Genomic DNA, 14494 nt, shown 5'->3' with positions numbered 1-14494 from the left:
GCTTCTAGTACTTCTAATAGCTAAATTAATCCATTGCAAGCAGGCAAGTGAATAATCTATTTGAAACAAGAATTAAGATCAAAGGAAGGCGGTGAGAGCCTACGAGGGTGTGGACAAGTAGATCCAGTACACGATCCCTTGCTTATAATAAGATTATTCGAAACGTGGGTGGGGAATCTAAAGATTTGGGTTTTGGAATAGATAAAAACCAGCAGACAGAGCTATGGCTGCCCAAACCAGGAACCCCGAGGCCCGGACTCCCGGGCCCAATGATCATTCACCTCCCAGGAAAAGAGCGAGGGAACTGCCTCCTAATCGAATGAGCTAGCAAGAACGAGTTCACAAACAAAATATTAGAAAATTTAAACATGTTCTTCTTAAAATATGTTATCAAAAAATCGTTAATAAGATATTAAATAAGAATCATTATACAAGCGATAATCTTTTGATGCTTGAATATTTAATGTAAAAATATATAAATCATAGTCTCATCCTGGAGTCGTAATAATCCTAAGACCTTAAAAAGGGCCGACTCTTTTTAGGCGATTACAATTTCGCCAATAACGCCGAAAACCTCAAGAAATATGAAATCCGAACTGTCATCACAGCCGCCATCAACTTAAAACTTAGCCTCAAGCCACCTTTAGTTCACATAATCATTCCCCTACATGACAACGCCGAACAGGCTATTGACTTCCACCAAGCGATTCTTCACATCTAGGAAGGAAGGAAGAAAGGAAATGTGCTGGTGCACTGTTTCCACGGGGTCTCTCGATCCGCCATTTTAGTGATGGCCTACGTGATGAGCAGTCAAAAGGTGAGCTACAAGTAAGCTTACGCATTAGTGAAGAACCACAGGAGCTGTGTCAGCCCGAACCCAGGATTTATGAGGCAGCTGATCAACTTTGATAAATCTGGATAGCCCGCTTAACCAGAAAGCAAGCCTCCGAAAAAGCGGAAGTGAAAGTCTTCTGATATTTAAATTTGAATGGATAGAGTCCTCTTTTCAAGGAGAAAAGGGTCATCAATTTTCCTCGACAAGTACGGTAACAAAACCATCCAAACAGCAAGGCCCCTTGGCCATTCATAAATGTGAAAGAGTAGAAATGGCCGAGGCTACCTAAGATCACCTCGAATTCAAAAAAGTACTCTAAAAATTTGACTAATCCAGGAAATCGATCGAGGCTTTGGATCTTTAATTTTTGGATGATTTGGTTGCTGCCGAATTGATCGGAGAGTGCCCCGAAACTGTCAATATTCCTTAAGAAAACATAAAACTAAAAGCAAGAGAAGCAAAAGTGCTGATGGAATGCGCGATCCTGGCTATCCAAGTTTCATCCAAATCAGGAGCTCCAATACTGATCAGCAAGAAAGATCGCTTGACAATATCATCAAGGCTAAAGCTCGCTTGGTAATGCATCAAACTACTTTCCTGCGACTAATTGCCGAGACTGCTGAACTGTCCCTATTTCGATATACAGCAAATCACCGCGCACTGCAAGGACACTGTAAAAGTCAGCTACAAGAACATACCAGCACAAGAAAACAGGCCCAGCAACGCTCGCAGCAAAAGCATGAAGCCCCGCAGAAGCCGGGCCCCACCCTAGCTGATACTTGACTGCGAATGAGATAGAGCAACATTAATATCCATGAACAGATCCAGAAAGGTGCCTGTGATATAGATTGATACACCTAGCACTTCCAGGTGCCTTTTTCAAATCTGCATCAAAAAAAGCTTCGTCGGAAAGACGCCCCAGTCGCGTTGAAAAAGGCAATTAAGGGTTTTTCTGAAATCCTAAAACTGTACTTTGAAAAGCCCATTCAAAGTGACCGACGAGATGATCGGATTCAAACCTGTCCGACTAGCTGAGAGTGTGGCTTTCATCTGACCTGGCAGCCAGCACCCCAGCAGAAGACTACTCCCGGGTCTACGACGGATAGCGACTAATGCTAGCAGACATCTCCAAGGCAGTGTCCGACCACTCCTAAGAGCTAGACATCACCCTGACCGCAAAGACCTTGATGGAGGGGCTGTGGCAGCTATAAGATTACATCACGACAGAGGCGCTGGAGTGATTGCAAGTCATGCGTTTGTAGCGAGGTTCATTGCAGCCTGCCTCTCACCAGTGTGACGAGGTCAAGGGTGCTTTGGAGCAGGCTGGATTTGGATTCATGCAGGTTTAGTTTGTTGAATTGAACGGTGATCCATTATTTCCATCTTTTCAGGGTCTGCTCGCTGGCCAGTTCTGCTCTCCTGCTCTAAGAGAGTTCTTTTAGCAGGCGGTGCTATCCATTGTCCTCTTTCTTCCGGGGGTTCTGGGGCTGTTAGCTATGCCTTTAGGCTTGCCGAGCATGCAAGATTGCAGTCAGGCGCTTGTTCTCATCGCTCTCAGCTTTTTGCCTTATTACTCTCAAAAATGTTATTAGGGTCGCTGTGGTCTTTTTACCGAAGCTGTCACTGGCAGACAGCCCGGGCTTGGCCTTCTGAATGTACTTGAATACCCGCTCGGTGCGGGCATAGTCCTCCACCTTTTTCTGAAGCCTGTCGTTCAAAATAGAGGCACACATTTTCTGGGTGTAGATATGCTTCAAGAATTTCCTCTGCACTCTGAGTTTCTTCCTCGTGGATATACTACTGATCGACCAGAACCATCCGCTTTCCCCTTCCTATCTTTTCCGACTAAAACTCTTCGACCCTGTCAAGCTACTCATGCCTGATCTGAAATCTCTGCCTCTGCTCCTGCAACTCCTCGTTGCACTTTTCGACCAGCCCCTCCTGCTCGATCTACAGGCCCAGCCTGCGATTGTACTCTTCGCGGACCAGGTGATCCGCCCTTTTCTTGACTATCTTCTAGCTTTCTATGCTTTGCTCCAGCTTCTGGACCCTGCCTTGCAGGACGAATACCTCCTGCAGCCTGGCATTCTGCATGGCCCTCAGAGTCTTGCTGTCCAGCTTGGTGAGCTACATCTTATAGACGACCTCGAGGTACTGCTTCTTCAGGCTTTCAATGCGCTGCCGGAGCCTGCCTTCCTGCTGCTATTCGCTATCGATCTCTGCCTTGGTCTTTTCATCCTCGAGCTTCAAGTGCTATATCTCGCGTTGCTTGGCCTCGAACTGCATCTTCATCGAGGACACTTGGTTCTTGAGCCTGAGCAGCTCAACCAGTATCTATTTCTCGCTGGAGTGGCCGTTCTCGACCTGTCTTTTGCGCTACAGCGAGTCGTGCCGATACTTTATCGTGCTCACCTGCTCCTGCGACATCTTCCGGTCAGTCAAGCTAAGCTTCCGCAGCCGTGGCAACGAAGGCAGCCGGCTGTGCGTTATGCACTGCCTGCCAGACATGTAATAAAATCTGCCTCACACAATTATTATTATAATGAGTGTTGAAGTGTTGAACAGGCAGCTGAGGGAGGCTCTCAGGTAGCAAGAGCAGCAGTTCCAGCAGGTGGTCAGCGGGGGGGCTGGCTATGCTGAGATCTGTGGGGTTATTGAGTTTATGAAGCGACAGGTGGCTAGCATCCCAGTTGCTCACCTGCAGGCGGTGACATTCATTGTTGGCCCGAGCGGGGCAGGCAAAAGTACTTTGATGAATTTTCTGGTAAATCCCGAAAATCTGGTCGTATCTTCGGACGGGAAATTAAAATTAAGGAATAAAGAGGCAGGTATCGGGGTGATTGGATAGGGAGAGGGCTCGACCACCCTGTTCCCTAATTTTTGGGTAACTGCCGATATGGAGTGCTTTGTGGACTGTGCTGGGGATTACGGAACTGATGGAATAGTGGGATAAGCTGTCAACTGTCTGATAAAGGTCATCATCTCGAAAAAGGTTAGCAATGCTCGAGTCTTGTTTATCACGTCTTAAAGTTCGCTTAAGGCGTAAGGTTCTTATGGATCAGTTTTTAAAGGCGCACTTTAAAGAACAGAACAATATTTAACAGATCTAGATTATTTCCGAGACAGTGTTGGATTTGTAGTGTCCCATGGCAGTAGGTTTAAGAAAACCAAAGAAAACGCTCAGGAGAATCTTCAAAACATCATTGAAAAGCATTATCACTTTGGATCATACAAAGCCCTTATCGAAACGGTCTTATAAACAAGCAGGCTTTAAATCTTTTGTAAGCCCAAAGAACAGTAGGAAGAAGAATAAGACTAGCCCAATTTATAAACCACCTCTCTGGAATAAAAACCAGTACGAGAAAATAAAAAATTTGATAGCTGGTTTAGAGTTTAAGGAAGTTTCGGCCTAGCATTTTAGCGTCCCGATTTCGCCTTAAATATCGCAGTGCATGTGTAAGGCCCTCCAAGTTATCAAGGAATATGGCAGCAGACTTATTAATTAGGCGGGTGCATAAAAACCAGCCTTTATAATTACACGCCACATAGATCCTGGTCTTTATCGATTTTATTAACCATCTGAGAAACCAGCCCAGAACAAGATACTGCGATTTCTTGTATTTCCTTCGATGGAATAACTTTTTTGATTTGGAGTCAATCAGCCAAGACAGACAATCATTACTCGATGAACAGCTTTTATTTGTTTAGCAGTTCGTTGGCTTCAAAGAAGGCGAAGAAGATTGGTTTGTTATGTCCAAGATATCAGGATATATCAATAAACTTTACGATGAAGTGAAATCGATAATTTCGTCAAAAAAATGTGTTTTCGAAGTTCGGCGATTATTAGAACTTTCGGTTATTGCCCTCTTCAAGTCATTCCTAGGAAATCAGAACTCATTTTGGACGTCTGTATGAGACACTAGAACAGCAACACTCCCTGAAATTCATAAGGTCTAACCCAGATTCTGATTTTTATCGAGAGGTCGTGGAACAGGTATTTACACATAACGAAATGGAGTAATACTAAGAACTAAACAAGAAATACGATATATAAAAATACATCACAAAATAACAGTATCAATAAATGAGGGTTGTTAAATATACTGAAAAGGCGATAAGAGTTGTCCAAAAGCCTAGAATATAAAGCTATTGTTAAAAAATACCCATTCAGGTGCCTGTTATACGGTAGAAAAGAAGGGGTGGACTATTTAGTGCCATTGTTTCCGTTGCTACCATTGGACTAGCAACACCTACTAAAGAATACACCTAGATGCAAACGAACTATGTGACTGTAAAAAAATAACGAGTTGTGATCGACTAAGTGGAATAATAATATTATGCTGACAAATAGAGGATCGTCACTGACTGGAAATAAAGGGATGTTGAAAAATATCGACAAGTTGTAAAAGATTAGATCGTGACAAAACAGAGATAGGTGGCGAAGTTCAGAGAACAAATCCAGAAAGGATTTCGATTAGGAAAATACCAGCAAAAAAACAACGAGCTTTAGCAAGATATCTCTGAAACTAGCCTCTGACATCTAGCGCCTACTGGCCCTGATGCCAGCTATCTAAATCGACGAAGCCTGCAAGGAAAATTATGAGCCAGCCTCAATAATCGAAAACCAATACCCCATTTACCAGCGGTTAATGAACTCTTGGAGAGATCGCTAATATTCATCATTCATCGAAAATAACCCGTATAAGAAATTACGAATTGAATGAATGAATGATCAATCATTGCTTTTTTAATGCTGTGTATTCGCAGTCAAGCCATCTTCTAATGAGGTCCGTGCAAGCAACATCCTTTTCATCGTGATGCTGTAGCTGCCATTACAGATGCTCGGTGCAAGGGAGAGTTTACAAGATCGAGAGAATTTCGGCGGTGCAGTTTTCAACATTTTTTATATTTTGTTGATATAGTCGTTGTAACTCTTTTCGTCAAATTATTCTATTCTTTTATAAACGATATTTGGAACTGTTCTCACAGCGGGTTAGTAAACTGTTGTAAATGATAAGGTTTTGCTCAAGTATTTTGATTTGAAATCTTCATATAAAGTTGATAAATTTAGACTATGTGTAATATCACTGTGAGTTGTTAATGTTTGAGATGTACGACAATATGATGCAATTTTTGTGCCGTTAGTGTTATAGAATTATTCTTCGTTCGGTACAGTTTTTTCAACTTGAAAGGCTTATTGTTTTACCCCTTCCTGTACTTTAATCGTTTTGAAAGCCATAAAATATGATTTGGGTGTTTTCTTAAATTCAAGCTACGAATTAATTTCTTGAACAGTGTGTGAATGTACTCTGATTAAGCGAGACAAAACTTGGTTGTTATATTATTGACATTGCAGGGTTAAATCATAAAATTGTTTTTACTTTAAATGGCTAAACAACTCGTCGTATATTTAATGCAACTTTCTTTTTAATTCTGGTTTATTTCAGCCAATGATATTTCAAATTGCGAGATAAATATTAATTTACTTGTTTAATTTATCGACATATTTTTTTATAATTTTCTTTTAATTTAATATCAAACAAGTGCTTGTTTTTGCAGGCATATTCTACAAATTATGCAAGCTAAATATAATCGAATTACAAAATTTGTTGGACAGTTTATCTTAAATCGTGTATTTATAAAGTGTATGCCTAAATTCTTTAATATCCTCTAAAATGACTATTGATTATTTCAAAGGCCTTTTATATTAAAATTGATTATACTTTCTTCAATTTTGATAAGACATCCGGCGATGATGCAAATTTGAAATTATCTTCTGGAATTTCAGCATACTTTATGTCTTTAAAATAATTTAGCAGGATTTCGTGTTGATTTTGATTCCATTTTGGAGCACTATATTCTCCTTCGGCAGCAGGCTTGCAAAAGAAAACTTACTTTTTTATGCTAAATTAAATTCATAATTAGTTTTTTCATAGACTATGATGATTATCCAAATTCACAATGTTTTTAAACAATATTCTTAATTTTTTCATAAGTTGATTAGGGTGTTCGAGCATTTCTTTAGGCATGAGTTATAATCAATCCGAAGCTTTGTTCTAATTTTTATAAAGAAAGATCAAGAAATTGCAAAATTTCAAGAAAAGCAATCTTGAAATTAGCCTCCATAAGATCCCTAAGGCCCAAGAGATGCCTATGAAGTCAAAAACAAAATTTTTAATCTTTGAACTCGCCCAAACATCTTTTGCCTTAACTTGGCATTGAATAGATTAGCCAGCATCCCGACAGAATCTAATATTCCAGGCATATCAAACACTGCCTCAGTTTAATTAACCTTCCAGAAATTAGGTAATAAAGTTGTTGAAGCCCCGCTATGTCCGATCGCTGCAGTCTTCAACTATTCTGATATGAGGGTCAGCTCCCCGCTGTCATTGGCGATGATATTTTATGGATGGGCCAAATAATTCAGCAGAGTGCTTTTGCCGGCTCCAGTCGGGCCCACCAACAAGCAAACCTAGGACATCTAAGGAAGGCGTTCGATGTCGATCGACATTTCCCCCAAAAACTGAATGATACCTGACATTTTGTCGTAATGTTAGGTAGGGCATGGGCTGGATAAACATTCTGATAGATCAGCTGACAGGGTGATGATCTTTTCTCGATATTATTACATTTGTTGAAATATCTTGTGATTTGTGAGCTGAATAATGAACTAGCCCGCAGCCCCATTTGTAATCCTCGTATTGGGGGAGAAGGGATATGTGCGAGAGTCTTGGTGGCTAAGGCAGGCCTTTGGCTGTTGCGCCTGAGCCATCCAGGTCGAGGGGCTATGTTTAACCGCAACCCGGAGACTTGGTTTAGACCGACAAGCAGTTGCACCCTCGCAGGGCAGTTGGTTACCGGACTGAAAAGCAGGCGGTCGCTCGAGGGGCTATAATTAACCATCAAAAGTAACAGGGTTTAAAAATATTTTTTTAAAAAAACTTTTAGATGCGCTTTCCAGAATTCATACATGTAAAAACTTTTTAAATGCAATCGTCTTCCTTATTTTCTTCAAGAGCGGCATATTTCTGATATAATAGCGATGGAATAATGTTGGTACGGACAATAAATCCAGCCTTGATAGCACCTTCTACGAGGCGGGACAGCATGGTAGTTCATCTAGATGTTTATTCTGGACCTATAAAATAAAATAAAGAATAAAAATTAACTTTAAGCTTATCAGTTAAGTGTACAAAGACAATAAAATGCTACTGTTATAATAAAATTTATGTTGGGAAAAGCAACTACATAAAAAAAACTTTGGTAAAATATTATTATACGAGGAAATCAGATAAGGAGGGATGTAAACTTTTTAATTTGATAACAAAGGATACTGAGAAGGGTATAAAATCTGTTGATTACATTCTTGAATGAGATCATTTAAGAAGAGTTAACCAAGACACCTGATGATTATAAATTTAAAAGGAACTTAGGAAATATGCCTTAAACAAGGTTTTACAGAGGTCCGCAGTATATCATCATGTCCATAAAATGGACTGGACATGTTCATATTGAGGCGGACTGCTGGTGGCCGAAATCGACCGAAACCTGCCTGGAATCTGTTAAAATGTGAGCTCAGTTTGTGAAATCCTGACTCGAATTTAATCAAGCTAACCTGGCTCCGAAAACACCCGACTCCCAAGAGCAAGCTGACCGGAAACTCGAGGCCGATGACACAGTGCCTTCATTGAACTCAATGTGTCATGCTCTTCATCAATCCGGTCAGCTTGCTCTTGGGAGTCGGGTGTTTTCGGAGCCAGGCTAGCTTGATCAAATTTGAGCAAGGATTTCACAAGCTGAGCTCACATTTTAACAGATTCCATGCTGGTTTCGGTGATGTCGGCCACCAGCAGTCCGCCTCTATGTCCAGTCCATTTTATGGACATGATGACACATTGCGGACACCTGTATCATCAAACTACCTAAGTAAATTTCATTATTTGTAAAATTGTTTATGAAAATAATTGTGAAAAACTTTGTATTGAAAACAATAGAAATTTCATGTTTTTTGTCAATTTTCACAATTTCATAAATTCAAAAAATTCATGGAATACAAAATATGTCCCCTTGAAGGACGTTCATGCTTTCAGATAGTAATAAACCTCCTTGCTTCTCCTCCTCCTCCTCACCTCGGTAGAAATTGTTAGCCTGGAAGTTCGCCTCGTCGTTGCAATCACTACCGATTCATCTCCTCATCACAGTTACTGCAGTCAAACTCAAGCCGCTTGTCCAACCCGTCCTGCCCTCCTCAGATCATTCAACTGATTACGAAGGAATTCGAGTTTGGTCTGCATTCGGGCCAGTGCGTCGCTGTCGAGGTCGAGTTTGGTGCCTTGCTCCTGCAGCATTAACTCCTTGAATGAAAGGCTCTTCAGGTACTGCTATTCGAGTTGCTTTATTTTGGTGAGGGCTTCGTCCTTCTGCTCCGCCAGCTGGGTCTGCAGGCGGATGGCTCCTGCTGCAGCGGTGAATACATTTGTTCCTATAGCAACAAGCCTTCTCATAAACGTTTATTTTGAATACCTCAGCTAACTGCCTGCCTTCTTCGGGGGCTATCTTTTCGCTTGAGTTTTGGATGTTTGCTGATAAGTTTATGACTGGTTTGGCAAGGATTCGGATGGATATTATTAATTTTTTTGAATGTGGCAGGTGGACTCCAAAAGCCGGTATAAGCAGCCGTTGAGCTTGCTGGACGATCTGTCGGAGAACATTTAGCGGGAGTTGAAAAAGCTTATGAAGTAGTCTGGCCAGGACAATTCGCTGCTCGCTGAAAATGAAAGTCTCAAGAACGCCCTCCAGGCATAACGACAGCGCCTGTAGCAGATGCTGCAAAGACCAAGCTCAAACTCGATCGCCTTAAAGGACCTCACCGAGAAGATGCAGGCCAAGTAGGTGGAAGCCGCAGAATGCAGATAATAATCGGCCAGACTGCGGGCCGCCCTCGCGGACCGGGACTCGGAGCTGTCTCGCTAGTATTTGCAAAGCAGCCAGTCAAAGGCGCGGCAGAGGGAAAATGATTTTTTGCTGGCGCAGATGGAGCAGACCATTGCTGCGAAGGATAAGAAGGCACTGGAAATGCAGCAGGCGCATGACGAGGAGATCGCCAAGTTGAGGCAGGAGTTGAGGGTGTGCCAGCAGGCGGGGTCTGACCGGGATATTTAGGCGTTTAAGGCCTCGTTAGAGCTTGAAAGGGCTCACCAGAAATACGCGATCGTTAAGGCGGAGCTTGACAAGGCTTTGCTTGAGACAGCCTAGCTGAAGCCCCCCGCTTACACCCCACCGCCAACCACAGAGCCACCCAGCCTACTCCGAGAGTAACTGGCCAGTCTCAAAGCAAAGCTGGCAGAGGATCGCCAATCCTTCTAAAAATAGCGAAAGGCCTTAGCACAGACCTTGAAGGATAAAGCCACCGAGCTGGAGGATTTGCAGGCCGAGTTGGAGCTGGAGAAGGAGGATGGCGCGAAACTGAAGGCGAGGCTGACTGAAGCGGTGGCTGTGAAGAATCAGTTGGAGAGGGATAGGACCAGGGCGCAGCAGCAGCGGCAGTGCGTGGATAGCGAGGAGGTGACTAGGTTGCAGGAGCAGGTCAGGCGCCTGGAACAGGAGAAGTAGGCGTTCAAGAGCGAACTGGCTGACGCAGAAAGAAGGATCAAAAAGACCCGCCAGCGATAAGAGGACAGCAAACCGGACCGCGACGACGGCCGCCTACAGGACCGCGTGAAAGCCCTCTAGATGTAAAAAGAAGCTTTAAAGAGCGAGCTAAACGATGCCTAGAAAAGAATCAAAAAACTACGCCAGAAATAGCGGGACGAGCCTCGGCCGGCATAAAAACCAGACCAGCCCGGCAAGGACAAGACCGAGGCCAAGAACAACGTGATGATCCGGATGCTCACGGAGAACAACAACAACCTGGTCGAAAACCTGGACCTCCAGCGGGCCCGCAACAACGAGCTGGAGAAGGAGCTGGCCAAGCTGGAAAAGATGTTGTCTTTCACGGAAGGGGTGCCGGGGCAGCCCGGCCACGACAAGATGCATGAGACTGGGCTGAGATGGTTGTTTGCCTTCTATGAGGCGTACTGCGAGCTGACTAAGGAGGTCGAAATTTAGGTGTCTGAGGACATGTAGGCCGTGCATCAGATTTTGGGCAAGCAGCTGCCCACCCGCCGCGAGGGGGGGCGACTGGACAGCCTTGAAGAGGCCAACCAGGAGGCCATCTCAAGAGTGCGTTAGTTGAAACGCACCGCGGAGAGCGGCAACCGTGCGAACGCGATGCTGCTGGAAAAGGCGCACATCTAGAACCTGTTCCTAAAGATGATCGTGGACAGCGGCACCGCAGAAAAGGGCCTGCAGGAGCTGCAGCGGCACATTGAGAAGTACGAGAGCAACGGGCACTACATAAACCGCGATGATTTCGAGGAGATGGCGGCCCGCCGGCACAGGGTCGAGCTGAAGGAGGTCAGCTTCCAGGACGACCAGAAGCTCAGCGAGTCATTCGTGAAGACTATCTTCATCTTCCTGGAGGACGTCATCAAGGTGTTCGAGGGCAACTTCCCCTGCCAGAAGATGCTGACCTAGATCCAGGAGCTGCTGAGGGGCGGGCTCACCACCGACCGCCAGATGAAGGTGGCCGTCCTGCTCGAGAAGATTAAGGACTGGCTTATCAACCGTATCAAGAACTTCAGGAAAAAACTCAGCCGCATCATCATGCACCCCTTGCAGCCCACCGAGCTGGCCCCCATCTCTGAGGAGGAGGAGGAGTTGGTGCAGTCGGTGGCGGAGAAGGTGGCGCTGAACAGTGAGCTGGTGGAGGAGATGGAGAGTAAGTTGAGGAACGCGGAGAAGAAGGCGCGCAAGCTGGCGGATTAGTTGGAAACGTATCACTCACGAGACCAGGTGCGGCGCAGGGAGGGGCAGGGCTACTCTTCCGCTCTGGAGCGACTGCTCCAGGCGGTGCTGACCCACCAGCCGCTCTCGCTGGCAGGCCTGCAACTCACCCCCGAGCAGACTGCCAGCCTGACAGCCCTCCGGAAACAAGCCCAAAAATGACATCTTCAATCATAACCGATGACCAATTCGGAGCAGAACATCCTACATTCCAAGGATCAAGCTGATTAATAATCAATTCCCTCCTAATATCTTTTTTTGTACATTTATTAATAGACCCGGAGAAACGACTAACAATCATAAGTTTCTCCTGGTAATATTGTCGACCCACGGCAGGCGAACACCTGCGAGCATGCGATGCGCAAGATCCATTAAATTCGTATTGTCAGTTCATAATTTTTCATGTTGATAGAAGTCATAGGAACATAAAAGAGCAAGGTCAAGCCTCGAACCCCTACCGTTTCTTTCATCGAATCTGCGACTCTGCACTTGCCCAAACTGTCGCAGCACTCGATGTATCACAATGAAAACCATAACGAGCATGAGATGGTCGTTTTCGATGTGAAAGGAAGCCGGGTGCGAGGAGATCGACGGCTCGGCAAGCATTCCGTCTCGCGATCCTCGAAAGAGGTAGACAGCAAAGCCCTGGTACTCCGGAGGGAAACGCAAAAAAGGTCGGTAGCCGCTCGCAAAAAGTAAAAGGTTGCCAGACTGCTGAACTATTTCGACCGGCTTTTTCACAAGGACACGCTAACCCAGAGACTGGTCATCTATCTGGACTTCATTAAAAACATCAACTTTTCTAACGGTATTAAGCACGCCAAGGAACAAGGCCTCGGTAATTTTAAGGCTTATGTTGGGAAGGGAAATAACAGCAGTTTGATAAAGAATGTGGTGAAGCACAGATGGTGGTGGAATATAGTGGAGTCTGAAACTGGAGCGAATTTGGTTTGGTCTCAGGCTCGGTAGAGGAAATGCATCGAGGCGTTAGGCACCTTTCCTGTTTCGTACCGGTCGAGCATGAAGATCACGAAAAAGGCACTTGACTGCGAATAGGCCTAGAACCTGTCAAAAATACACGTTTTCGATGAATTTTCATAGCTTTGGAAAAAAGGCAAGCGATTCCCAAAGCAACTGGTCGAGTATCCCTCTGCAATGCACTAGTTAAAGTTGCATAACCACCTCGAATTCAACTGGAACTTGAGCAACAAAAAGGCCTTATTCCTGAACCTCATGAACTACTACCGCGCGAAGGGGGAGGACCCATGGAAGGCGATGCCGCTGACCTTCCACCTGAAGGGCGCGGAGGGGCCATAATGGACCCAGTTCGAGAAAGCCTTCATGGCCCGCGAGGACGGCAGATCAAAGAAAAAGAAGAATTTCTGGATCGTCAAGCCAGGCTAGAATTCAAACCGTGGCTGCGGAATCGAGGTGTACGAGCGGCTGGAAGATATAAAGAAATTCGTGGAGTAGCGGGAAGCAAGGGGCAACAAGCGCACCACGATAGTCCAGCGGTACATCCAGCCGTTCCTCTACAACCGCAGGAAATTCGACTTCCGCTGTTACCTGCTGGTCACCTCGGTGGGGGGGATCAAGGCCTACTGGTACGAAGAGGGCTACGTCCGCACCGCCTGCAAAGAGTTCACCCTCAAGAACCTGAACAAGCTGATCCACCTGACCAACGACGCAGTCCAGAAGAAGAGCGAGGATTATGGCAGGTTTGAGACCGGCAACAAACTGTCCTTCCAGGATTTCCAGAAGTATCTGGACGGGCTGGGCTCGAGGCTCAGTCTGCAGGAGGATGTCGTGCCCAAGATGATCGCCTTGGCCGTTGACTCTGTCAAAGCCACTTTCACCGAGCTGGATAAGAAAAGACGGGGCTTTACGTTCGAGCTGTTCGGGCTGGACTACATGCTGGATGCCAATGGCGAGACCTACCTGATCGAGGTCAACAACAACCCCTGTCTCGAGCTGAGTGCCCCGATTCTGGCCCGGATCATCCCGGCCGTGATGGAGGGGGTGTTCAAGGTGCTGTGTTGATCAGATCGCGGTTGACCCGCTGTTCATGCCACCGGAGGCGGATAGCTGGCCTCTGCTGAAGCGAGGAGGCTGTCCTGACAAGGTCTATGAAAACAACCGGTTCAGACTGGTGTTCGACGAAAAGTCGGAGGGCGAGGAGCTGGCCAGCCAGCAGCCCTTCAAATAGGCCCCCGTTCTGACCTTCGAAGAGATGGAGGAGCAGGAAGACGAGTTTGAAGAGGATCAGTGAATTCATTCTGTGAATATTTTAGCATGGATGGGTAGGAATACTGGCAGCGCTATGAGGAGTTCGTCTTGGTGGGGGTCGTCGACCAGCTGCGGGAGGTTGAGGAAGTGGTCTGGTTCTAGCTGGCAGCGCGGACCATAGCTATAGAAAAGCCCAGACCCAAAAGGAGACCGGTTGTGGAGCATCCTCAGCCGGTCTAAAGCCCGAAGGCTCTGGACGCGGACAGCCACCAGATGATCATGCTAAAGCTGAGGGAGGATCAACGCTGGCTTGAACGCAAGCGTCTGGAAGAACTCAAAAGAAATGAGTTTGCGGAGCGCATCCGCAGGCTTGAGGAGAAATAGCGGGAGGCGGAGAACGAGCTGATGCAGAGAGAGTAGCACAGGAGGAGGGCCCAGCTGAACCTGGAGCAGCAGGTGGCCCAGCAGCAGGCCCGTAAATACCAGGAGGCGGTCAGCAACGCCAGACTGGAGGCGGTCATCCAGAACGAGTTCCTCTATGAAAAGTTA

The 14494-nt window shown here is 45.6% G+C and overlaps 1 protein-coding gene across 1 annotated transcript; it reads left to right on the top strand.

Annotated features, from left to right (window-relative positions):
• Positions 1 to 11452: 11452 nt before the first annotated feature.
• LOC127594974 (tubulin glycylase 3A-like) lies at positions 11453 to 13925 on the top strand. Its single transcript, XM_052056693.1, is given in 4 exon segments — positions 11453 to 11654; positions 12288 to 12367; positions 13193 to 13762; positions 13764 to 13925. Coding segments are annotated over 4 exon segments (1014 nt in total).
• The last annotated feature ends 569 nt before the right edge of the window (positions 13926 to 14494 follow it).

This window comes from Hippocampus zosterae, unplaced genomic scaffold (genome assembly GCF_025434085.1).
Source record: "Hippocampus zosterae strain Florida unplaced genomic scaffold, ASM2543408v3 HiC_scaffold_346, whole genome shotgun sequence".
NCBI classification, from domain to species: Eukaryota; Metazoa; Chordata; class Actinopteri; order Syngnathiformes; family Syngnathidae; genus Hippocampus; species Hippocampus zosterae.
Note: the sequence above shows the minus strand (reverse complement) of the source record. Positions and strands in the feature narration are given on the sequence as shown.